Raw genomic sequence first — 27,081 nt, forward strand, 5'->3', positions numbered from 1 at the left:
CCTTTGAGCATTGTTACGTTTGGGTCGCGAGTGCCTGTGGTAGCGTACCGCTGCCAGCGGTTATTACGTGCGGCGCGCGGCCCCTCGGTAGCGTTGGCCTGGCGGCTCCGTGGACGGCGGACGGCATCAAAGGTGCCAGCAAAGACGAGGCGTCTTCTAACGAAACAACCTTTACTACAACATCGAGAAGATACGGGCAGAGAAGCTGACCCGGAGAGATTACAGACACTCTCACACACTGGTGTCTAGCGTCGTGCCAACGGCGCGTCAAAGTAGTCTCTGTCCCAGCGGAGTCGGCCGCTGCATTTTATAGTTTTTCCAGTTCACAGGGAAAGGGTAAACCCTCACAGGAAAGGGAGAGCCAAACATGTTGGTTCACGACGAATGACTCAATCGCAGGTGTTCCGACCTCATCTCCTCCACCTCCTGCAGACAGGAGAGGGCGACGCACTTTCCCTCGATCTCCAGGCTTGGCCAGCTTTTACACACACACGCACGCACACACATTTGGCGCGTGGCAGGAACACGCTGAGACTTGTCGGCGGGAGGAAGCGTTGCGCGGCCGATGAACGGCGTCGAAATGGCCGATCCGCTCGCGGTTCTGCCTGTTGCTATGCGGTGGCCGCGTCAGCTGTCCCACTTGTCGGTGGAGAAACGTAACAGACTGCCCCGCCGGGGAAGGGAGATCCCGAAGGGCAGGGGACTGCATCCGCAGTCCGGAGGGATCGGGATGTTGCTGCTAGCCGGGTTCGTCCGACTCTGTTTCTCCTGAGCCAGTCAGCCTGAAGAATTCCTTGGCAAGTCCGGTTTTCCAAGGCACTCTGCAACTTGTCTTCAGGAGAGATTTCTGGCAACCCACAACGTCACAACCACGCTAAAAACTCAACCGCTCAGCCAGCAAGCACGGCACAAACTTCACTAAGTTTTACCAGACTATTTCCCTCTTATGCCCCCATCTATATTAAAGGGCAGCTTAGCAGCACTTGGAACGCGTCCACAAATTTGAAAATCGCGCTTTCAAAAACGTTATTCTCAAACAAAAATAATACAATGCAATCTGTTCAAAATCCTATGTCAGGAAGAAAAACACCAACAAGTGAAAATTGAGGCTGCTCACGTTAGGGCTTCGACTTAAGCCATCGGCATTACCGTTGAGATCACCTTTTTCACTAAAGCATCGGCTGTCCGTTTCACGGAACAACCTTACCTTCCTGTTTCTGTGCAAAGAAACGTACGAGCACGAGTCACTCGCTTTTCTAAACATTCTATCCCTCTCCTTACGCTTTGTGCACCACTCAGGCATTTTCCGGGCACGGGCGCATTTGTGCCTTTGGGATAGTCGCTTTCTTTTTCGCGATAGCTTACACTTTCTTTGATGCCGTCCGCCGTCCACGGAGCCGCCAGGCCAAAGCTACCGAGGGGCCGCGCGCCGCACGTAATAACCGCTGGCAGCGGTACGCTACCACAGGCACTCGCGACCCAAACGTAACAACTTTTACTACAACATCGAGAAGATACGGGCAGAGAAGCTGACCCGGAGAGATTACAGACACTCACACAGCTGGTGTCTAGCGACGTGCCAACAGCGCGTCAAAGTAGTCTCTGTCCCAGCGGAGTCGGCCGCTGCTTTTTATAGTTTTTCCAGTTCACAGGGAAAGGGTAAACCCTCACAGGAAAGGGAGAGCCAAACATGTTAGTTCACGACGAATGACTCAATCGCAGGTGTTCCGACCTCATCTCCTCCACCTCCTGCAGACAGGAGAGGGCGACGCATTTTCCCTCGATCTCCAGGCTTGGCCAGCTTTTGCACACACACGCACGCACACACATTTGGCGCGTGGCAGGAACACGCTGAGACTTGTCGGCGGGAGGAAGCGTTGCGCGGCCGAATGAACGGCGTCGAAATGGCCGATCCGCTCGCGGTTCTGCCTGTTGCTATGCGGTGGCCGCGTCAGCTGTCCCACTTGTCGGTGGAGAAACGTAACAGCATCGAGACCGTAATGGGGGCGACATTCGGAGGGCTGTGGCGGCGGGCCCATGCAGTGGTCATAGAGGGACATCACTTCGTCGCTTCGTGCCGAACCCGTTGTGTCCTGAACCTGGGACCTATAGAGTGAAATTCGGATAACCAAATTTAGTCCACCGGATATATAACGAAGACAGTTGCTGAAATTAATATATAATCTTCACGACAGGTTGAGGGCTAGCCGAGGCGTATAAAAACTCTTGACCGAGCTGCTTCCGAAGATCTGGATCAACGGAGGGCCCATGAGAATGCTTTGCGTGCGGACTGAGAAACCAAGCATCCCGAGCCATTGATAAAGCTCTTCAGTAGAATACCTGCAATGGAGTTGGTGGTGGTGGCATTTTTAAAGTCGACAGCTTTTCAACTTCCTACCGTACCTTGCCGTTGTCATATGGAAAAGGGACCTGACCGCCCGAAAATGCCATGCCTCGGAGTCATCATAATCCATTAGCCCAACATTATCCGTACACCTCAGGCAGCCCCCCCCCCCCCTCCCTCCCCCCGACCTCTTCTCCAGGAACAATGAGAAGCTGAGGGAAGTTTTGTGTTTGAGCTGAGGGCCCCGCCCGGACAAGGGGGCCGCAGTGCGATGCCACCACAGGAGTGGACCGCATGAAACGCGAAAACTCCTTGGCACGCCATCGTGCCAATACGCCAGCGAGGCGCTTGTTCTTCACGAGCACCACAGGTCCCACTATAAGGATGATCGTCCCCTGCGACGGAATCATAGCGAGACAGGAAGTGTTCCACTCTTAACCGGAAAAACTCACAGACGGTCAACACCAAACTTCTGAGAACCTCCGCTCGCTGAAAGAGCGACGTTCCCACTAGAGACGTTCCCGGTAGAGAGGACACTGCAGTGTCCTCTCTACCGCCACAGAGCTGACTAGTTGGTCGCAAGCTATCCCGTGTCCCGGAGCATTGATGGGAGGATGCCGCTGGCAAGGCGATACATGAAGGACACTGCTTGCTTCCAGAAAGTCCACGTAATTTACTGCCAGCTGGAACTAACATTGGATAAGATTTTACGTTCGGAGGTTAGGAGGAAGATTTGGAGTAAGGGGTCTAATTCCTCGAGCGGAACCGAACCAGGTCGATGTCCGCCTCCGCCTTACGGAGACGCTCAAGGCAAGTGGCTGCTTGGCCGTAAAAGGGCGGTGGAGAGCCCGACCGTGGCACGCAGTGAGAGTACGTGCTTTGTGCGAAGATCCGGAGTTGAGTGCTCAGAAACATTGAAGACTTCTAGCGAAAGGCATATCCGAGTTCAGTGCCGCTTGGATCCACCTGACGTGCAATGTTGAGGTAGCAGTTTTCAGTTCGGGGATACAGAGGCCTCCGGTCCCTTATCCCTCACCGCAGTCCTTTGATCTTGTACGGAACTTCATCACACAAAACACAGCAAAGCAGACCTTCGTCCGAGCTAACAAAGGTGTTATGCCGACGGCATACGCCAGCAGCGCATAGAGGAGGAACCGCGTGATAGTGGCCCGAGCTGTGAGCGGGCACAAGAGCTTCTCATTATCTCTCGCTCTGGATTCGATTTTGCTTGAGCCATGGACCAATTTTTTACTTGACAGACCTTCCGAATTGAAATAAAATCAAATGAGGCTGAATTCAGCCTTCACAAGGAGACCGTGCGAGGGTTCAGGACTGGATGATGCCTAACCAAAATAGAGGGCGGCACTCTTCAACCTATTAACCTTAGCCACACTCGCCCAGTAGTAAATCTCTATGACGACCTAAACAGAGGTAGAGGAGCCTCATCCGGGACGACAATGGTCTGATCGTCTACATAAAAAAGATGGGAGCTGGCGGAGAACCTGGTGGCAAGGGAAATCGAACGATCCTACTATCTTGAGAAAGCCGTTGTAGAAGGGGTTCAAAAGCGAGCACGTAGAGGGCAGGAGATAAGGGGACTCTGCCGGACTGTACGGCCCACCTCAAAAGCCTCTGATGTACGAACTAACACAGTATCTGCAGAAACTGGCATGGAATATGGAGCTCTGGGCATGGGCAGGACATGTAGTGCGAAGAGAGGATAACCGATGGTCGCTGAGGGTAACAAACTGGATTCCAAGGGAAGGAAAGCGTAGCAGGGGGCGGCAGAAAGTTAGGTGGGCGGATGAGATTAAGAAGTTCGCAGGGGTCAAGTGGATGCAAGCTAACACAAAACCGGGTTAAGTGGAGAAATATGGGAGAGGCCTTCGCCCTGCAGTGGGTATAATCAGGCTTATGATGATGATGATGATAATGGAGCTCTGACCATGCGCTATAAATTAGTCTATACCAGCTTCCTCTAGGACTTGGAATAAGTATGGATGGCTAACAATATCGAACAGATTTTCCTGATCAAAGTGCAGAGGATGCCTGAAATAGTTATATGTTCAGCCCAGGGAAACAGGCCTTTGAGGGAAAAACCATGGAGCTGAGAGAACGAAATGGAACGCGGCAAGTCTGATATGGATGTATAAAATCTAGAAGGAGCGAAGTGAGTAGATACGACAGGTACTTGGCTACGAGCACGTAGTCAATGCTGAGGAGTGTGATGGGGCGTCAGACGCACAGGTCAGTGCGCCTCCTCATCCTTACAAAAGGAGAGTGATCTGCCCTTCCCTTGAGTATCTGAAAGCATACCCTGGAGGCTGTCCACAAGGGCAGTGAAAGGATTCCTGAGCTGCCCCCAGAACTTGACACAGAACTCTCAGGCCACCCAAACCTGGGCTAAAATCTGATGAACTTAAGTGCCGCTTCAAGGTCATTCCCACCAAATGAGCTCAAGAATCCAGTCCACCTTCCTTGAGCGCTTTTGAAAACTCAAATTGAAAACTAACTGTGGTTGGAGGTGCAGCCTGGTAAAGAGAAAAATAGAACTGCCATGCTGCCTAAAAAACAGCATCCTGCTTGACCTTGAACTGAGGAGAAACCACATATTAGCTATGACCTCACTCGGTAACCGCGCTACACCCCTGCCTAGTAACGTGAGTTAAAGTGAGTAAAGTGGTTGAGTGCCATCATGACACTCAACAGCAGTTACTCTGGAGCAATGGCGGTCGCTCTGTTTAGGCACTAGCCTCCGCTGCCTCTCAAGCTGGTGTCAACAGATTGCAACAATCCTTCGACAATTTGACGTCAGCAGTCGTCACAGATGATTCAGGCGAGACACCTCGTGAAATGTTTGCGCCTCAAAGGTTGCGAAGACGACAGGCCGTGTCCGAACAATCACTGGGCGTAACTCGCCGAGAGGTTACCCCACAGAGACGAAAGGAGGTGGGTCACCGCTTTCGCTTTGGTTTACTTATGTTTAGAAAGGTAAATATTTGCTTACTTTTTTGTGTGTGCCAGCTGCTATGCTAAAACATGGTGAGCGGCAACCTACGATAAAATACAGTTCGACTAGCTCGTTGTTCAGAACCTTACCGAGCGCGGAAGCGAGCCAAGATCAAAGCGGCAGCAGCGACTGGGCCTGCGACCGATGGCGCTCGTGAAATTTGATTCAAGGATAGCTGACCCACTGCATTTTTTTTTTCATTGTAAGCACATTTTTCCTCCGTTCTTGGACGGACATTACGGGGCAAGCAGTCAATCCATCCTTATATCAATGCAGATCCTCGACACCAGAAAAAGCACCCATTTCATCCCATCAGTACGCTGCATACACAGCCATATAGTAGCAGGGCAGGTTCAGATTCAGATATTTTCTTCTCTTTTTGCTATTGCTGAGCTCCATTTGTCAAGTATCGTCTAGCTGTTACTTTATTATTAAGAAGTTTTCCCTCTTTCTTCCATCATTTTTTTATCCTCCACGAAAATCAAGAAACTTTACGAAACTATTGGGCCTGAAGGTCATTAGCGCAAGTAACTGGAAAATAATATACACGGGTTTTTATAATATGCCTTATGGCAAGCTTGCGTAATAAAAATTATAAAAAAAACTGGTCCAGCTTTCAGGAAGCCATGGAAGAAAACCTTCTAGGCACTATACCATAAGCATCTATCCCATGTCGCATAGGTTTGAAACTCCGCGCCAATAAAAAAAAAAAAAAAGGAGAGAGAGAGGAGACCATACAAGGACCATATTTAATAACTTCTTAAACAGAAACTGCGCACGTGTCTAACCACTGCAATTCAGTACATCGTACAGTATAATCCCCTCATATTTATTCAGGTATTTTAAATTAACGTATCTTCCCGCACGTCGCCGTAAACTTCCCCTAAACCTTCTACGCAAGATGTCGCCACTTACTTTACAGCTTCTGCTAACGTTTGTTTTTTACTCTACTGCTTGGCTTATTCTTGCCCTTCGCAAACTTGTTCTGGTATCTTACTATGCGTCGCATCAACATCCGATCATGCACCCAATCTGCGATGGCGGACCTCTTTGCGCGGTATCGTGAGTTCGTGAAAGCGAATCCCGCTCTAGCCGCCGAACTCGAGACGGTGCTTCGCTGGATATCCTATTTCACTGCAGGTTAGAAAACTGTTCTTGATCTTTCAAGTGTTGTCACGGCGATTTGGCTCAAGTAGCGCAAACTTTCATGTCAGGGCCGTATGTGATCGCGGTTCTGTTTTGGCAGCTGACTGGTGCGCACGTTTCGTCTCTCCGCGAGTTCACTGCACTCATTTACCGAGCCCGGCCGAAGTTGCTGCTCTCGCGTAATGCAAATAATCTAAAGTCATAATTTAATTGCTCTGGAGTTCGCCGGGGCGGTAACGTTTCACGTTCTCGGCAAACCGGCTAATGTCATGTAATCAAAACTCTATCCGACTCATTTTTTTTGCAGGCATGTCATCGCGTTAACCCCGCGCCGAAAGACCCGGGTCAATGACAGGCGCCATCGACTAGTCGTCGTAATGCACCGACAGCAGTCAGCGAGGTGTAAGGCGATGCAGGAAAACTGACTCGGCCGACTCTGCCTTAGTTTTCCTTCCCGTCTTCGTGTACTTTCGCTGTGCGGCGTTTGTTGTAGTTGCGTAATGCTGGAGGAACAATGCGCTAAGTACTTTTTCCGCCAAGTTCCGGGAATGTTCGCACCGCAGACGCCTCTCCGCACACGTCATAGCTCTGCAGAGACCCTCCGCATTCGGAGTTGATGACAGTTTCTTCCATGACCTACTGCTTTCTTCTGCGCTGAATTGGAGAATTTAGCACTTCTTGGATGTTGTACGTTTGACTGTAGGTACGCGTTATATCGACATATTAAATACTCGCTCACAGCACCTTTCAACTTTCCTCTCTTACGTGCAAAGGTTTCCAGGCTCCAAAAATAAAGCTTGTAATGAAGAAACTAAAAAGGATGACAGTAATCTCTGTCGCAGCCCGTCGCGCAGTCCCCGGTTTAAAAGCCTTATCGCGTAGGATCAAGAGCTTTTATTAATTGGTTGTAATTGTCCAAATACCTTTTATAGGCCAGTCGGCCTAGCACTGGAATTGATTAAGCTCATTATTGCCCTAAAACGTCTATGTTGATGCAGCAAGAGAGTACTCAATCACATTCTTTTCAGGGCACGATAATAGGGTGCCGAGTGTACTTTTCTGCACTGAAGACCATTTGTCAGAGTGCACTGACTTAAACTTTCTAAAATTTTCTGGCTTGTAGATGAAAATTCATAATGGGTATTGCATATTAAGTATGGCATGGCCACAGGCCAGCTCATATTCGTCTAATGGTGTCTTGTGTTGACGGCACTCGTGGAGTTTTCTGCGCACTTGTACGCTTTCACACGTGCGGCTGGTCGCCACTCGTGTAGTGCCGTACGTGCGGCTGGAGCGAGTACGACACGAGTGTGTGGTACCGTGCCACCGTGGGGACTGACGGTGGGAGAATAGTGCAATCCCAACGTGCAGTGTGCGCTAGCAGACGCTACGTGCAGACGATGCAGTCATCGCATCCGTATTTGCTCTACAGCGGCTGATAGCGAGCTTCGACAAAGGGAAAAAGAGAGGAAGCATATCAGGTGGGCATATAGTAAGGAAATGATGAACATGCTAGCAACTGCAATGTACGCTGCCATTATGCAGCCACCGGTCGATGACCGCTAAGAAACTGGTAAGAATAGCGCTGTTGTAGTGCCTGACAAACCAACACCGCCGCAATCTCAACATTTTGCAGCTTGCGCCGGCATCTCTAGTTAGCACTAGCTCTACACACCATTTGCAGGAACATAGGATGGCCTCCGAGACAGTCACGGGTCTCGGAGGCTATGCAGAATAGACGGCAGAAACAACGATGGCACTCTTCGTGGGCTTCACATGTTCGGCTGAAGCGCACAGGGACGGTCTACTCATGCCTTGTTTGACGTCAGTTCCTGCACACCGGCGCGGGGGCAGTGCACTTCAGCTGAAGGCACCATAAGGGACATGTTAGTGTAGGGCTTTTAGATTCAACCTTCCAAAGTGTCTCAGGCTATGGGTGACACTATAGTGGAGGACTGCAGATAATTTTTACCGTATGGAGTTGTTTAATATCCACTGAGAGCACAGTACATGGGTGCTTTTTATAACTTCTACCTTGGAACATGGCTGCCCCACGGCTGGGGTGGGTCCCCTGCCCTCAGGCTAATCAGTCGTCTGCTTTAACTGCTGAGTCTCTGCAGTTGGGCTATTTGCATGTATAGGAGTAGTAGTAAATCAGAGTAGAAATCAGCTCCTCAAAATGAGCTTTGCCTAAATGTATAAGCTGCTCTGAGTGTTGACACATGTATTGGCTGTATGTGTGTGCTTACTAAGTAAGCTCCTTTGATGTGGATCCGCAATTAACATTCTTAGTGCGATTTGAATGGTCTCCTTTCATAATTTACTTCCCGTATTGCATGCTACTTCAGTCAAGCTCATACCTTACTGGCTGCGCATAAGGAGAGATAAAATTGCATGAAACAAGATTAGGACCGTGCCTCCCTTCATCACAGGTGCATGTAATGCTGTGCTGCGAAGAGTGTGTACATATTTTGCTTCCTAAAGTGCAGGAACTGCGTCATTATTGTGAGGTTTTACAAACTTGCTGTCCAACCATTAGTAGGGAATTCGACTACTGTGCCCAAGGATGCGGGATCGAATCCCGGCCTCGGCGGCTGCTTTTGATGGAGGCGAAAAGCAAGGCACCCATGTGCTGTGCGATGTCAGTGCATGTTAAAGAACCCCAGGTGGTCGAACTTTTCAGAGTCTTCCACTACGGCATCTCTCATAGCCCGAGTCGCATTGGAGTGTTAAACTTCATAAACCATAAACCAACCATTAGTAGAGCATGTGACATTGGGGTGAGGCCACTTTAACGGTTATGAAAGGGGTCCATTTTTTTTGGCAAAATGGCTGCCTTGAATGCATTCTCCAACTTCTTCTGTAAACACTGCAATTATCTCTGAGATGTTCTTGCATGGCTGTAAATGTTTTTGAGCTACGTGCGATGAGAAGTAAGCTTTCGATGCCTCAAGCCAGTGTTTTCGTATCGTTGGTACAGAAAGGGCTAGAAATTGGAATTCCTAAAGATCACCAAGAAAAATGAACAAGGGTTGAGAGGAACTCTCAGTGCACTAGCCAATGTTTCGACAAATAGGTTTAGCTTTGTTCGGTACAAACGAAGATATGTCATCTTGTAGAAATGTTGGCTTGTAGACGAAGGATTCCATCCACCTTTGTTCATTTTGCGTTGTCTTCATACCCTTGTAAGCTCAGTGTGTTTAGCATTGGCTCTAGCTAACCTGGTCCAGTGATTACTTTGCATTTCAGTGGCTTCAAGTAAATTTGAAATCAGTTGCATTGAAGACCCCTTTCACCAGAAATTTCGTTGTCATGACTGTTGGGTAGCGGGATGCGATGAGACCACATGACATGGCCATATAAGAAAATCAGGCTTCACCTTTGAGATGAGAGGTTAAGTTCGAAATTCAACCTTTGAGAACACTTTGGTGCCAAGTTGGACAAGCTGCACCTAGGATATAGGCACGTTTGTATGACTTGGCTAAAACACAAATTTATATCTGTCGGATGGTTTTTCTCTGTATGCTAATAACTAGGTGCGAGATAACAGGCTCAAATAAAAGATTACTGATTAATCGAGTAGCAAAGTGGAGGGACAGGAATGAAGATCAACAGAGGCAGTCAATAATGTTGTCGCATTGACCATAAATGGCAGAGCTGAAGTGTCTCCCCAATTTTTGCTCTTTATGTTTAAAACAAATGCATGCTTGTTACCGTCGGTCACCTTGTATCAGTTAGTACTGGTCATGCGCACTGTTTCACGGAAAACATCTTTTTGCAGGCCGTTTTGGGAAGTCTGCCGTTGTTGCGGAGTTTCTTTATTCATCGTCCAGTTTGCTGACTCTCCTCAATGACCTCATCTTGCGACATGCTGCCAATGTTCCGGTGCACGTGGTGAGAGCAGAAACATTTTCTTTGTGTTCTGCAAGTAGGACAAGGGGTGTTCACAGCTCATTGTACAGGCTGTTGAGTCATGGTCATTTTGCATGAAGATTCTTCCAAAACACACTTACCTTAAGTGATCAGACTAACTGTGCTCATTAGAAACTTTCATCCTTGTTTTGAGAAAAATATTATGTCGCTTCCAGCAAATGATGCCCTATCCTGACGGTGCTGTTTATTTTGACGCCGTTAAATTGAAGGACTTTGACTTAAAATATGACATTTGTGATGAATTTTGGCAACTTTGTATTTATTTTGCCAAGTATATTGGCAACAACAAACTTTAGCCACACATACATATCCACAATCACATAGTGAATAGTATATGAAAATGAAGGGGCTAAAGCTTTTGATTGCAGAAGCAAAGTAAGGTTAATGTCACATATTCATTTATTTTTTTTTCTAAGAACAGTGAATTTACTCTAGCTAAGGTAAACAACATAATTAGCCCATTGTTTTGTTCCCGTAGTTGTTTCGGACACCATTCTGCTGCAACTGTCTCCATCAACGTACTCACATTAATTTATCTTCTTCACCACAAGGTTTTCTGTACTGAAAATGATGCTTTTGTTATCAAAACGATTCCTGATGACCCCTTATTTGTGTCCACTGCTTCGTATTGGTGGGCAACACAATTTGTTTACTACTATTGACCATTCACTTGCTGCCCACATTCTCTTCCATTTTGGTTTCATATCATCTGCTGATAAGGTGAGTTCTATGTCCTTTTTGCTGATAAGGTGAGTTCTGTCATTTTTCAGGTGTAATCGTTTTTATAATAGATAGTTTTATTGTATAGGCTAATAGATGCGTCAGGTGATGCTGGATCAATCGTTACGAATGGCTTCCATTTTTTTTTTTTTGCCATGTTGGGCAGAAATCTGCCATTAACCTGAGTGAATGTTACTGATTAGGGTGCCATTAAACTCTCTCCTTTTGATGAGTATAAAATAGTCGCTTTAGAGAATGAAGGCCTTGCCTCTAGTGTTTCTGAACATCATTCTTACTATAATGCATTGTTTTTAAGCCCTGTCCTTTTTGCTATTGTTAGCACGATTCAAGCTGGAAAATTGAGCTATGAGATCCAGCTTTTTCTTGGATTTTTCTGCAGCTTGGCAAAACACATCCATATTTCAGAGCTCGAGGAAAGATGCTTGGAAGTTGTCGTAATAAGTGTCTGCTCTAGCATTACACAACAGTTTTTATTTATATTCGCATATTTCTATTCCAAGGAAATTTTAGAGGGCACTTCGAACCACGGAAGTGCGATGAGGCAAAAGCTATTATAGCGCAGGCTCTATCTCCTTCTCTTCTTTCACTCCCACCTTCCTCCCTTCCTTTACACCATGGTACATGTGTCCGCGGAGAATTGTGACAGATACTGCGCCTTTTCTGTCCTGTAAATCAATTTCAAACGCCGCTGATGCCTGCTGTACTAACTTCTCCTAGACATCTGGGTCTTCTTCTGTTTGCTGTGTGGTGCAGAGTTCGACGAAGCAGCAAATGAAACCTGTCGTGACGGTACATCACGCGCCCCTTGTTGAACAATCAAAGTTCACCGGCATTGTGTAATTCGTTTATCAGAAAGGAAAGGCGCAGTATCTGTCAATGGTGGAATCCCACTATCATCCTCACGGTAGACAAGGGGAATGATGAAGAGCGTTTCATGATCCGGGGCGGGGCGCAGTTGGTAAAGTGTTTGGCTGGGGATCCAAGAGATGGAGGTTCGATTCTCGGTGGAGACAAGGTTTATTTATTTTTAGCTCTCGCTCTCGAAAGCGTGACACCTCTGCTGATAACCTTCTGTCGACAACGATGAGGCATTCAAGGCTTTCACCTTAAAATTGCTTGGGGACATGCTTGAGCTTATTCTTGAAAGCACTTGGGGCTATAGTGGCTACCGTAGCTTTTGGTTGTGTGTACTCTTTTTGTGTTTGGGATGGTAGCCTGGAGCCTTCATTTGCAAGCTGCATGCGAGGATACTTCCACGTTTTTCCACGTTTGTAATAGTTTCCTTCTTGACAAACAATGCCCACAAGCCACTTTTGTCATCAGTGCAGAGATGACAGCAGGGCTTTTTATTTTAAGCTGTGTCCACTTAACTTCTTGAGTAGTGAATTAAATGTACTTTTTTGTTCACCTTACTGAGAAAATCAAATACTGGTTGTTCAGAATTCCTTGCAACCAATTGAATCTGTTCTCAATCTTTTGAGTAGTATTCTATTAATTGGCATGAGCTTCCACACTTTTGTTTTTTATTTTTGTTGACTCCCACAATTTCATAAATCTGTTATGCACCGATGTCATGCAGCATAGTGCCGGGATGGTCTATGTGGGAACTACGACAGGATCCATTTGTATGGCACCATTCGTGATTGTCATACATATGGCCTTCAAGACATGGCAACATGACCGGACTTATCCGGTTCTAGCAAACTGCTTTCATGTGCAACATCAGAGGCCGTCGCTAGAATCTCCCACTCCTCTCATCAACTGATATTTGGCGCTACTTTGTCTGCAAAGCACAATTTTATTAAGTATGTGATGCTACAGACGTAGAATAGTGTACTGAACTTTGTGTTTGCACCAGTGCAGATCAATTTTTTATCTTCCAGAAAATACGGTTCTAATTCCATGACTTGTAGCGCCTTCGCTATTTAGCATGAATATTCTTTCTGCTGAGGTATTTACGCAAGCAGCGACTGATTGCACAAATGTTCGCTTCATGTTTGGTTCAGTTATTTCACTGTTTGATATTTATTTGACTATTCTTTCTTGTGCCACTTGCATTAGATTCGGTTTAGAGAGAGGACTGCATTTTTTCAAACCCCTAAAATTGGTTCATGTGTAAAAAGTAGGGGTGTGTGAATATTGAAATTTTCAAATATGAGTTGATACAAATACAGTTAAATATTGTTACAAGAGACACTCGGTTACAAGGGACATTTGAAATTGGTTTGGCTGGTTTTCCTATGTCTGCCATGTTAAAAACATTGCATACAAGAGACGTGGTTACAAGAGACACTCGGTTACTAAGGGCAACTTTTTGATGTCCCTGGAGTAAATTGTTCAGTATTTAGAAGAGACACAACCCAGGTGTACTCATGCGATGCAGCTGAAGCGTGCCAACTTGTACATGATGCACTTCAGATTCCCTTAGCTAAATTCTGTTCCATACCAGCATCCTTTTTGTTGTATATGCCAGGAATTGAAAAGGAGTGCTTCCCCATGATTTGAAAGTCAAAACAACCCCGTTGTTTCAGCCACTGGCATCGCATTACTGTTACCTACGAGGCGAATAAAAATGCATGAATAACATCCAGCCTTTTTAACTCCTTGCTGTTGCTGTTAAAATTTGATCACAAGATGAAAGCTTAGAATCTTGATGTCTTTCTCTTTGTGGACAATGCTTCTTGCAACACCAAAGTTCTCGTCCTCAAAGCCACCAAAGTCATGTTTTCCCTCCAATAGACAAAGGCATTATGCACTCTGTCAAGTTGGTGTACAAAACAAGGTTGGTTGAATGCCTGTTGCTCGACAGGCAGCAAGACTGTACAATAGTAATTGATGCGATGTCTGCTGTTCAGGTGATTTCGGGTGTCTGGAATGGCCTCAGAAGTGAAGCTGTGAAAAACCGTTTCAGACAAGCAGGCTTTAAATGTGGTGACATGATGTAAGAGGGCCCATATATAGATACTGTGGAAAGCTTCCTTGATGATGAAGCTTGGGCGAGCATCCAAGAGACTGCTGAGGTACCAGAATATTTTGAGGAATTCGTATCTGCAGATGTTGGTCTTGTGTGCTCCCGAAGAGCTAGCAGACCGTGCAATTCTCGCGCAAGTAAATGGTGCTTGTGCCATAGAGGATGACTACGAGAACATTTCGGAGTAAAAGTGTCAGCATCTGAGTGTGATGAGCATGTAAGAGTGATTCAAAGGTATTAGAGCAACAGGAAGACTTACGAAGTGAAGTGCTTTACCTCCAGAATTTGGGAAGGAATATACTCTGCATTCATAGAAATACATACTAGTATGAATAACTTCTTCAAGCTTTCCTGAATGCATTTCTATGCTGATATGCAGTAAACTGATCAACGCAGTACTTTTAGAACTTTTGGTTACAAGAGACCTTGCTTACAAGAGACATCTTTTTCGTGTCCCTTGAGTGTCTCTTGTAACGAGGTTTTACTGTATATGTGAAAAAAAAAACAAAAAAAAAACGCCTTTGAATATTGAATATCTGATCGGTCAAAAGACGAGAAGGAAAATTAAAGAATAGCAAACACTGTTCATCTTGTTATTTTGGAATTCACAGGGCATTTGCAAATAAGATTAAACTGGCATTGCACAGCAGTGTACACGCTACTGAAAACTCCAGTATAGATATATACAGGCTTCCATATACAAGTTTTCTGTACAGAAGGACCTGCATGGAACAGCATGGAGCTATCATATCGTTGCTTAACACAGTAAGACTCTCGTTAATCCAGCCTTCTAGGGACCACAGAAAGAGTCCAAATCAACTAAAAGTTCTAATTACCAAATGGTCCTGAAGAAAACTGCCAATAACCATTTTCATCACAGTAATTTTATCCGGTGAGCACCTGTATGGTGGATGTCTGCATTTGAAATGAAACCACCAATTGTTTTTTTGCCAGTTTTGTCGCATGCTTCGCTTTGCGCACACACTGTCGAAAATGCCTGTCCCTCTTCACAAAATGGCCCCTTCGCGTGTTGAGGATGCTTCACTGCACAACCCACACTGTCAAGCATTGTGGTGAAGCGTGCAGTGCAGGGAAACTGCGGTGAATTCAGAAATTTTAGGCGTATTTGGTAATTTGAGAATATTCAGAAGTTACAAATATCAGTTATTCGAACACGAATCTAATAACAAACATTCGATTTGTATTTGAAATTTTAGATATTCGCACACCCCTGGTAGAAACTGAATAATTCTGTTTTACATTTGAGCTACCTATGCTGACATGTAAAATTGTGTGGCATACTTGCATTCTTCGTATTTCTTTTCTTCCTAGCTTGTTTGTTCTGTACGCATCCAGGCTGTTATTTCATTCGTTCTTTCTATTTACTCCAGCTTCGGTTTCTGTTCTGTGGATTGTGCTCATACTTGTGTCTTTTTGTCCACTTAAATTCTTTCTTGATTGGTTACATGAATCGAGTGTATATATAAAAACGGAGTTCGTACAGATAACCTCGCTTTGGAACATGGACGCTTGACGAACGATTTCCGTCTTCCCTTCTTAAGGGCCGCCTTGACTGCTGCAACACGCACAATTGGCTTTTTCCACAAAAGGACAGCAATTGTGCTGTCCTTTTAAGCAAAAATTTTGCACCGTGTAATTGGACTAAATTAGCTTTCAGACAACTTTGACCCTTTCATAGCCTATAGAAATGCATCTTTGAAGGTTTGTTGCTTGCTATTTGCATTTTCATCTTGAAGCCGGCCTCAGTGATCGTCATTGTCTTTGGGTATGTTCAATTTCATGAGACATGTAGTGGTGCATTCTTGTGCTGCACTGTTAAGTATTTTAAACAGCTTTCAATTGGGCGCGAGGGCATATTGTGGCGCCACCTCTCGGAAGCGCCCGCATGATGAAGTAAGTGAGATAACGCACATTGAATGGCTGCTGTGGGATGCTTTCCTAGGCAGTTCACTTGCGTGGTCGCATTACATCCATTTATTTATTTAATATACACCTCGATCAGGGCCTGTGTAAGCTTATTTTAAGGTATGAGACCCAGTCATTCGGCAAAAAAGCACCTCACCAAATCAGAGTTGTTGAAGAATTTGCGAGCCTTACGGCTACGACGACGCGCACTGGCTGCAGCATTTCTGCTGTTATGAAAAAAAAAAAAAGAACTAGCTACAACACAATCAGTCAGATGTAAGCAATCGGTGCACAAGTATATTGGGATTCCTGTGCAAGAGCAGACGACAGTCAGGTTGCCTGAAAGATGTTTAGAGCCTTCGCATAGCGCCGGAAGTGGCACCGTTCGCTTGCTCTCTTGAACGTAGTAGAGCAAGCAAGTTTGACTGCGGGACTGCGGGGATGACATGCATTAATTTTTTAGCACGCGTGAAGACGTGTGTTCCACGCAGTGAATTCTTCCGCACTGACTACCGTCATTGGCACTCTTGGTTAGAGTGGATGTTTGTTGTCCCCGCGCTCAGTAGGCTCTTTCTTTTTTTACACATATCTCAATAAGCACATCACAACGTGTATGCAATGTTCTATCTTTCGTTTATTCACAGACTCTGTCATTTGAAATTACTACAATTCTGGAGACGCTGCGTTAACTCACCATGCATATACCGCTGCCCGAGGCGGCAGAATCTTCTAGTTCACTTCAGTGAAACTTCCGTGTTGACGTGTTCATTCAGAATAATTTGAAACCTTCTGGCCTTCGAACGATCTGTCCTTTCTTTGAGAGGGTACTGCTCTATGAAGAAGCCAGCATCTTTTCCATCCTTCCAGCAATACAGCAAAACCTCGTTAAAACTTACCCGCTTTAACAGTAGTTTCGTTTTAAAATATAAACTCAAGTCCCTGACTTGGCACCTGTTCAATATAATGCATTTCACATCCGCATAAACCGTACCAGCTTACCGCGGATGTATCGGTTAGCACGTATCATTTTCACTTTTCGTCGTAAAATTCACGGCGGTAGTACTGCCTCACAAAAGACTGACTAGCGTTGCGACAAACCTCCATAAACGCGACCGATGCGATAGCAAGCTACATAGCCCATGACAAATCGGAGCTAAGTTTACCAAATACAGCTGCGAAGATGATGATAATACAACTAGCGCCACCTTGCGGCAAGTGCGCCAATCCAAGCCGTAAGCTAACTGTGGCCTCCAAGCGCCGTGCCGCCGGAGCCGATCACGGACTTATCCACATACCCCGTCCTCCGTCTGGCGGGCCCTATTTTGGACCAGTCCGAGTCTGAGCAACCACCCCTTCTTGCTCCGTGCAGTGTTGCCATTTTAGCGGACTTCCCGCTGAATTTAGCTGTTTATTTGGTGTCTTGGCGGAAAAAATTTGCGTCTAGCGGCTAGCGTTTCTTTAGCGGATTATGAATATTTATTTGGCGGTTCCCGTTGATTTGGTAGATTTTAGGTTTTACAGTGGATTTTTAGTGGATGTTAAGTTCCGTCATTCGTCTCTGCTTAAATTATGCCTGCAGGTGATGTGCGAAGAACTGTGGGGGTGATCTCAAACAGCGATAGTCGTCTGGTAGTCCGTGATGCGGTTAATTCCATTGGCATGGACAGTTATATGATACGCTTTGAGCTAGTGACCACAATGATCTGCGCAGCTGGTGCCGTTCTGCATGTGGCTGCTCTAGGGTATCAAATGATCCCATCCATTGGCGCCATCTGTCAAACCTGCGAGGCGCGCGATGATAGGTGACTCAGCACGGAAGTTGAAAGGTCATTTAGCCAGCTGAACTTCCTGTAGTTACCTTGCAGTATGATTGGTATCCTTGTAATTGCAATTTTCAAATGCTTAAAATAAATCTGTAAAATATTGCATATTGCCGTTTTAAACAATTTATTCAGCACTATGCTTAAGAACGGTAGAATTGTCTCATGGTGAATTTATATAAGTTTTTCTTCATGAGAATTAATTACAGAGAAGAATGCTCGTTGAAAGGCACGAGCAGTGCTGTGTAGTGCAAACTGCCCCGGATGCTGGCATGAATGATGTGCTAAAATAGTGCGCATGAACACTCGTTTTAACAGTTCTCTTCTATCAGCCACAGATATATGGGATACAATTTGCCAGCTTTTCTGCTCGAGGCTGCTTATGAAGCACGGACGAGCAGAGGCTAGCTATTTATGACGGCAGTCGAAATTCTGGTTTTGTTTTTGCTTAGCCTGTTCTGCTGAAGGCTGTGACAAAAAAGGATAAATTTACTTTCATTTTTAAGCCATACAAAGCTATCACTGCATTTATTTTCACACTCAGCACCGCAGTACATATTAGCGGTAATTTTGGTGTTTTTTTTAAATATTTAGCGGATTTTTAGCGAATTTTGAGACTGTTTTGGCGGAATGTTAGACTACAGAGATGGCAACACTGGCTCCGTGCCCCTTGCATGCCTAGGCCTCGGTTCACTTTCTTTCGCATGTGTGACGAGGCGACTTTGAGCGGTGTGCATTGCGAGTTCTCTATCCACCTGCATCATGCCGAAGCTTGGACAGAAACATCGGGTGCTTAGTATAAATGAAAAGGTGGAGACTGTCCGTGCCATTGAGAGACGGGCAAAGAAATCTGAGCTGGCACGTGAGAGAGACTTGCCGCTGACTACTGTGTGGGGCATTTAGAATGCCAGAGAAAAGCTACTCGGCCGTGCTGCCGCGACTGCGAAGAGATGTCGAGTACGAGGATCAACATTTTTGGATATGGAGGAGGCGCTGGTGCGATAGCTGGAAACAGCTCGGTCGAAAAACCTACCGGACATCTCCTCGTTGAGAAAGCCCTGGTTTTCGCTCCGCAGCTCAACCATAACAACTTCATGTGCAACAATGGCTGGCGAGCCAGATTCAAAGCAAGGCACGAAATAAGCACGAAGACCGTAGCTGGAGAAGGTGCCGCAGCTGACACTGAAGGCGCAGAAGATTGGAGGAATGGCCAGCTTGGACAAAATTTGGAAGACTATGCGCCTGACAACATATTTAACCTCTCTTTTCTTCAAGCTACCGCCGAATAGAATGCTTGCGTTCAAGGGAGAATCGTGCACCGGTGGCAAGCATGCCAAGGATCGCATTTCACTTGCATTCGCATGCAATATGTCTGGAAGCGAGAAGTTGCCACTTCTCGTCATTGGCAAGACAGCTAAGCCAAGATGCTTTAAAGGCGCCCCACTGCCATCAGGAGTCCTTTATAGGAATAACACCAAGGCATGGATGACTGGGACGCTTTTTGAAGAGTATGTGCGCTTCATTGACCGCCGTTTTGAGGCAAAAGGAAGAAATGCTGTTGTTATCCTTGACAATGCATTGGCGCATGTTGCGGTGGATGGCCTCAAGGTGCTGAACTAGTGTTTTTGCCACCAAACACCATAGGGATTGCCCAGCCCTTGGACCAGGGCATCATTAGAGCTGTCAAGCAGCTCTACAGGAAGAACCTACTGTACAGGATGCTGCTTGCACTGGAATGCGGCAAGGTGTACGCCATTGACCTGCTGGGTGCGATTCACCTGCTCGAAAACTCATGGCGGCAGGTCGAGTCTGCTACTGTGCAGAACTGTTTTAAGCACGCAGGTTTTTGCAAAGTGTGCGCGGGTGACGCAGATGACGCAAGCAATATCACCGGCGTCCCAGACCAAACATGTGAGAACCTGTTGACCGAAGTACTTGAGAGGGAAGGTTCTTCAGAAGGCATTACCTTCTCTGAATTCAGGGACATTGACAATGAAGGGGAAACATCGCCTGACATGTCGGATGAAGCCATCGTTGCCTCGTGGTGGCGGAAGTGGCTCCAGCTGACACTGACGACACAGAAAGTGTGGGAGACCCGGGCCCAACAGTGGCAGAAGCTGCCCGCGCTGTGAGCGTCATGCGGCTGTTCGCCGAAAAAGGGGGACTGGCCGAAAAGCTGGCTTGCGGCCTGAATGAGTTTGAAGCTGCTGTTATTGCTGCGAGAGCACCGCGGCATCAGACTAAGATTACCGACTTTCGCAGTGCAAAATAAAGGCTGCATCTTTTTTTTCAATCTACTGCTCGTTTCCGCTTGTTTTTTGGCAGGTAAGTGGGTAATTTTACGCTACTCCTGTTAAGCCGTAGTACCGTTTAGTATGTACTTTTTCCGTTTTTCGGCCAACTACGACTTAACGAGGTTTTACTGTAGTATCTTCAGAATTCACAAGTGATAAGCACAAATTAAAACGCGCGCGCCGTTTCTTCTGCCGCTCACCGAACTTTTAGCGCCAACTCTATGGACAAAATCTCGCTCGCTTAAATGTCTACAGCGCAAATCATGAGAATGATCACTCGCTGATTCGCCCATTCAAATTTTAATTAAGGCAGGAGAATTCTGTGTGCTTATGTTTAGGGCAGCAATGGGAGCTTGCGCCGGGTTCCCTTGCTTACGTCCGGGTACAGAGCAGTAACGTACCATAGCAACAGCTTAAATAAACTTGAGCAGCCTCAGTAACAATACAAGATCAAAAAGTGCAAGGCTGGCACTCTATATCAACCCAAACTGCAGAAATAAATGCGATTATTAGTTTTTAAAACTAAAAAAAAATTCAATCGAGTGTCTGCTTCGGACAGTAAGAGGAGTCACGTGATCCCACTTTCTCCCCTAGTTCGACACTAGTGCCATTCCCTCCAGTGGTAGTGCTCGCGCCCAGTACTGCACCTAACATATTCATCAGACATTTATTCTTACAAGAAGATTTTCGATGTCGTCATGGTCTACACATAAATACTTTATTAGAATCGTTTTAACCATTAGTTTTATGTTGAGAATCTCTAAGCAGTTCTAATTTATGTCTGAACAAAGGTAGCAGTAAGCATCTGGAGGAACATGCAAAACTGCTGCTGGACCAGGTGATATTTTAACATATAATTGATCACTTTCTTTGTTCACAAGAGGGGGAAATTTATAGGCATGCTTGTAGCTATTATTTGTGTTGGCTCATGAAGGTTCACCCCAAAGAATGCTTTTTATTTGTATGAAAGAATAACTTGACAGGACCAAAATAAGAACAGCACGTTATTTTGGACTAATATTGCAAATTTTCTCCTGCAAAGTGCCACAAATAGCTGCAAACTGGATATCATTCTTCCCTGTCGTCTTTCTCGCCATATTCCTCTTCTTTGACCACCTTCCTGTTACTTTCATTCCTTGTATTTGCCATATCATTTTTTCTTCTAGCTCCTCCATATCTTGTGACAATCATTCCTCATTTTATTCCTAAGGGTAAAATTCATTTGGCTCCACTTCGAATCTAGAGGAGAAGGAATTTAAAAAATTTTCACATCTCTTAAAGCCAGTCCGGTTTTCCTTCTTTTAAATGTCAAGTCTCTCAATTCCTGTGAATACATCCTTGCTGACGAGTGAAAAGCACCATGTGGGTAACCGTGCCCGGTATTTTGAAAGTAGAAGCCAAAAGTTTAGCTTAAACTTGGAATGTATGCCACCATATGTGTTAGCATATGTTACTGTGAATAGAGGCACCTTTCCAGCCTGCTAGGCTGTGGTAACTTTCTCCATAGTGGTAGATGTGAAGGAATTTTGGTTTCTTGTGGATATCTGTGTGTTGCCTTGCAAGCACGATGTCATAGTGCAGGATTTCAAGTCCTGCACTGAACTAGTTAAGATTTGTGCATCGCTCAAACCCAGTGTAAAAAAGATAAGTTTCAACAAACATTCATCATATACACTGTCCAAATCATCAGTGTTTGTGAAGACATTACCTGGTTGGAATTATGTTGGTACTGGCAGTTAGTGTCGTAGCGAATAAAATATTTTAAGAAGTTTAGTGATATATTTACCAGCTTAGTGGCTTGGGACGATTGATCATTCAGCTTGAGTATGCAGATTCGATCCCAGCCACAGTGTTTGAGCTTCAATTGAGGTAAGATATAAGGCGTCGGTGTACTGCGTGCCATCTTTGGCAAAAGTAACTGGGCTGACAGGTTTGCTTCTGAGCTGTGTTTAGAACCGTTTAGATAAAGTGTTCTAAACATGGCTGAGAAGCAAACCCGTCAATCCTTTATCCCATAAGATAAGGGTAAATGGCTTTCTTTCCGTGCGAGTCATTAAAATTTTAAGATGTCACATAAACGCTGCAGTATACAAGGCTAAGACACAAACCATGCAGCCTGGTTACTTTTGGCAAAGATGGTACGTCAGTACAGAATCTCAGTGTCAGAAGCCTATGTGGTCAAAATTATGCCGGGCCCTCCACTTTGCATCCATCATAGCCTCAGTCACTTTGGGACGTTAAACCACATAAACCAAAAACACCAATTAAGGATATCATTTTTATGTTTGCTTTTAACTTTGTTACCTTCCCTCTATACTGTAATGCCAGATTGTTCTCTGGATAAAGAAATAAAATGTTTGTTGCTAAACAGGGATTACTGCGGTTGGGTGTGAATATCAAGCTTCTCTTTTAGCTATACTCAGCTGTTAAGTTGGGAATGCTGCTCGTAATTATCTGCAGTGTTGCATACATAGGCTTGGTCTGTGGTATTTCAGCTGGGCCACTCGTTTGCATCTCGCAGGACCGAGCTGTGGAGCGGCTGCAGTCATGCCTGGCGGTGGTCGAGTATGTCGAGGTGTTCGCTGAGCTGGCCGCCCTGCACCTCCGTGGCGACCTGGCTCGATGGGTGGCCGTCGCCATTGTCCAGACACTCAAGTGAGCCCAGTTGCCCATAGCATCAGGCTTGGGGAAGTGGCGGGAAGTAGTTTGTAGGCATACAGTCAGTTACTATATGCGGCCTGCTCATTTGTGATTGAAATTTGCACATCTTGAAGGTTAACCAGAACTTAACCGTGGTGACGTGCACAATACTGTGGGTTCTTTTCTGGAGGCAGCAGGGAGTACTTGTGGCGTGCATAGGGGGCATTAGTATATTGTGGCCACAAGGTGGTGCTGTGTTAGTTTTTGATATTTGGGAAGATTGGTGGCTTAAAAGCAGAAAAGTGACATAATTTTAGTAATGTAGAAAGAAAAATTCAATAAATAGAAGGATGCTATAGTTAACCAATCTAAAATAATAATTAAGATATAGGGAGAAAAAATGAGCATGATAACAACTGCTACCACCCCGTTTCAAAGGGGACGCTCCTATATTCTATCCATCCATATTTCTTACACTTTGTCGAGAGCATTTTTACTTTGCCCCGTGTGGAGTAAGATGAGGGGAAAAAAAACCTGCTCGATTCATCATTGTAAGGAATAGAATGCTTGAGACAGGTGTGCATTCTCCAGAACAAATGTCCACTTTATTGAGCTAGGGGTAAGACTTTTGAAAATGGCTTCCAGAAGTTGGTCGTAGAGTGCTTGTAATGAGAGGTGTGGCTGTCAAATTTCCCAGCTATCTTCGAAATTTGCATTTCAGCTTACATTAAAGCTCAAAATTGGATCAAAATTTTGTGTAGCATTGTTTTTTTTTTTTTCTGCTCTGTAACTTTTCCCAAGAATCTGCTTAATGCTGAGGTGTGAAATTTTGTATGCTAGTTGAAATGGGTTATGTTACATAACTGCGACTTCAGTCATTTTCTTTTTTCGCCATGTTTTGAATTTGCCATCCGTGAATATTTTTTCTTAAACACTTGATTCCTCCTAAAACAGAACTTGAACGGGATTATAAAAAAATGACATCCTATTTTGAGATCGCATCCCATATGTGGGAGCCGCTTTTCAGTGGAGGCAAAAAGTGAGGTGTCCATGTGCTGTGAGATGTCGGTGTACGTTATAGAACCCCCGGTTGTCGAAATTTCTGAAGTCCTCTATTACGCAGTCGCTTTGGGACGTTGAACTCCCTAAACCAAACCAAAATAAAAATATCCTATTTATCGGAAGTTTTATTTAAACAAAGTACAGATATTTCATGAACCACAACATTATTTACACTGCAGCAGCATCTGCTGATATGGGTGCACAGAAAAAATAGGGAATCAGTCATGGTCTGCATCACATTGTCTAGTTGCTTTTTCGCAAAGTAAGTGAGCATCTTGGAAAGGCTTAGAAGAAATTGTGCACACCCTTCGTGCCTAAAGTATTGCTGCAAATGTACAACTGCATCTCTAGCTGCACTGTCTGGCACTGCATTGGGCACAGTGTCCTCTTACTCACCAAGGGTGCAGGATTGATCCTCGGATTGCACTGGAGCGATCTTTTCCTCAGGGCTGTCTTTTGACTTTTTGTCATATTTGTATCTACTGCCTCATATTCTTTTCGAAAGATAAGGAAGAGGGTACTAATTGGCTGATTATGAATTGGACTTCAGCATCATCGATAGCACTTGCCTCTTCATGGGGTGTCAGCTTGTGCGTTTCAAACCGTGCGTGGTAAGAGCACTTTTTCTTAGTCTTTGCCAGCACATTTTTCCTAGCTTTAGCCCAAATGTATATAGCTGACAACAAGTCAGTGCTGTATTTTTTTCCCACTGTCAGCGCACAGCAGGATTTGGTGGGGAAGCAGCTGGTGGTAGTAGGGGAGCTCGACATTCCGGATTACTCTTTGATCCATTGATTAGAATGACAGCTGGAACACTGGCAGGCAGCAATTTGAGATTTGCTGACTTCGGTCCTTGCACCTAATCATGGGAGTGAAATTGTCCACAATAAAGGCAATTTTCCTGCCCTGCCTAGCTATCCTTGCACCTTCCTCCCGCAGCCAGGTTTTAAAAATTACCATCGTCATCTGTGCGGTTCTATTACCATGCTAGGTCACAAGAGGGTCTCAAATGTGCTTAACACAGTGTCAGTGCTTTGACTCCTCTGCCACCAGCAGCTTTAACTCTTCGTCTCTTTCCATGTTTGTGACCGTCAGTACAGTAATGTGCTTCTCACTGTGCGTCCCATCTGTACATGCTTCGCCTTTGTGGGCGAGAGTCTTCGGTGGTGGCGCCTTATTAAAAGAAATCCCATATCACCTATGTTGAAAGTGTCTTGCAGCTCTTAGCTGCTCAGAAATCTCCTTTAATTCCCCTTGTGGCCATGGGGTGCAAATCTCTGTTCACTGAAGTCCTGGCATGGCGTTTTTTAAATCAACTCGGCCATCGATCGCTGATCCTGAAATTTTGAACTCCTATTTGCAATGCTTTTTGCTCCGAAATGGGACTGCTTATTAGAAAGTTGGTGCAGTGTGTACACCTAAAGGGACCATAAAAAACTACTTACTAAAACTGAAAAACTCACATGAGCGATAGGCACTCCGTGCAACAGAAGAATTCTTAACCTAACTTTACTAGCGCTTAACATATGGGCATTCGAAAATGGTTCTTCTCTCCAACTCACAACTCACCACATGCTGGTGCGCAAGACAAAATGACGAAAATAAGCCCCATCAACACCTGACTGTGCCCCATCTCGCCCGCATCACTTGGGTGCGTCCAGTCAGTGGGCGTACTGAGAAAGCATAGTTGACATTGTCCAATAATTCTTAAGAGCAACAGGCTCAACTCCAAGGGAAGGCAAGTGTAGTGGGAGTGGCCAGAATATAGTTGGGCGGATGAGATTAAGAAGTTGGAGTGGGCTATAGACCAACACTGTCTTTACAAACAAAGGGGGCATTTGCGGCGCCGTTGCTGACTGGAGGTGAAAAGTAGGGTTAGTGCTCATAGTACTAATACATGGAACTAAAAGATTTCAAAGCAGTTTTCTCATTTCATGGGGCACCTATGGTGTTGTTATTCAGTGCTGAGTAATCGTGAAAATATTAGAACAGATCGTGAAAGTATGAAATCTCATTACCGAGGCAAAGTATCTTTAAAACGCCGCGAAACGTATGGGAGGTCGAGTTGGGAGGGCAATCTATAGAAACACATGTAAACACCACTTACCGCAACCTTCTTCTCGTTTCCCAGAGCACCAGAAGTGGTGACCGGTCGTTAAACATTGGCCAGCACTTTGGTAGAGTGTGTGACAAAGTATGCTGCGTCATTGCGGAGGCAGTCCACTTTTAAAACTCCCCAAATAATCTGTGTTGTGACTACGGTCACCCCCAATGTTGTGACTCTGGACACCCCCAATGTTGTGACTCCGGACACCCCCAAAAGGCTAATGTAGCGAATCGCACAGTCTTGTTTACAGTCTGATATGCTGCCACATGGTGTAAATTAGCTTGATAATGCTGTTGCTCAAGTGATACATCCTATACAGAATTACATTTAAAAAGCAGTTGTCAAGCGCCATACGACAATGTGGACTGAACGGGAGCCTCATATTGCAGCAGACGACAGCGTAGCTGGTAATACCCACCGCGGCCGCCTCCAGCTCCGGAGCATCTGCTAACGGCGATGCCGGTGGTGCATGGTCGTCTGCAACTGTGCTCGGTCAGTTTATCGTGCTGTGAACAGTCCCGTATGTCGTCAGACTTGCAATACTTGCAAGGGAGTGTAGTGTGCAGTGCAGCAATGTTGGCCTATGTGAAAAGCTTGTCAGAATCGCATGAAAAGCTGTATATCGATGGCACCTACACCTGGACCCATTTGCTATTCTTGAAACACATTGAGAAGTACTCTGGACTGACGCGGGCGCTCTGCCACCAGTGGGCAAGGCAAAAATTCTAGTGTAACTATTTGATTTTTTCTCCGAGTCGCTTCATTGCAGAGACTGTCCAGACATACAAGTCCCTCGGGCACGTATGCTAGTTAACTTTTTTTCGTTTATTTTCTTTTCCCCCACAGTATCGCTATGGTTCTCATATATCGTTCTAAGCTTTCTGTGCGGTTTCCTCGTCTTCCTTTTTTTTTTCTTCCCATACGGTGCAGACCATGCAGCGCGTGCACGGATGTCGGAATATAAAGCCTCTCAAAATGTTTGCTTACGACTTGCTCACCACATGCATGTATCACGACGCAACTACGTATGCATTAATTTTAATACTACTTACTGCCTCTACTTAGCCACGATCAATGTTTTCAGGAC

At 45.4% G+C, this 27,081-nt stretch overlaps 1 protein-coding gene across 3 annotated transcripts in view; it reads left to right on the forward strand.

The window, feature by feature from the left end:
- Positions 1-27,081, forward strand: part of Pex16 (peroxisomal biogenesis factor 16) — a 170,585-nt gene that overhangs the window by 76,832 nt on the left and 66,672 nt on the right. Inside the window, exons 1-4 of one of the 3 annotated variants that reach the window (XM_084602446.1) lie at positions 6,331-6,494; positions 6,808-6,902; positions 10,282-10,394; positions 22,707-22,840. In XM_084602446.1, coding sequence (XP_084458572.1) covers positions 6,878-6,902; positions 10,282-10,394; positions 22,707-22,840 — 272 coding nt within the window. In that variant the 5' untranslated portion in view covers positions 6,331-6,494; positions 6,808-6,877. Of the gene's footprint in view, positions 1-6,330; positions 6,495-6,807; positions 6,903-10,281; positions 10,395-22,706; positions 22,841-27,081 lie in introns of those variants that run through there. The other 2 variants (XM_084602444.1, XM_084602445.1) reach the window with 2 other exon arrangements.

The sequence above is a fragment of the Amblyomma maculatum genome, chromosome 4, assembly GCF_055883805.1.
Source record: "Amblyomma maculatum isolate TAMU_Amacu chromosome 4, ASM5588380v1, whole genome shotgun sequence".
NCBI lineage: Eukaryota > Metazoa > Arthropoda > Arachnida > Ixodida > Ixodidae > Amblyomma > Amblyomma maculatum.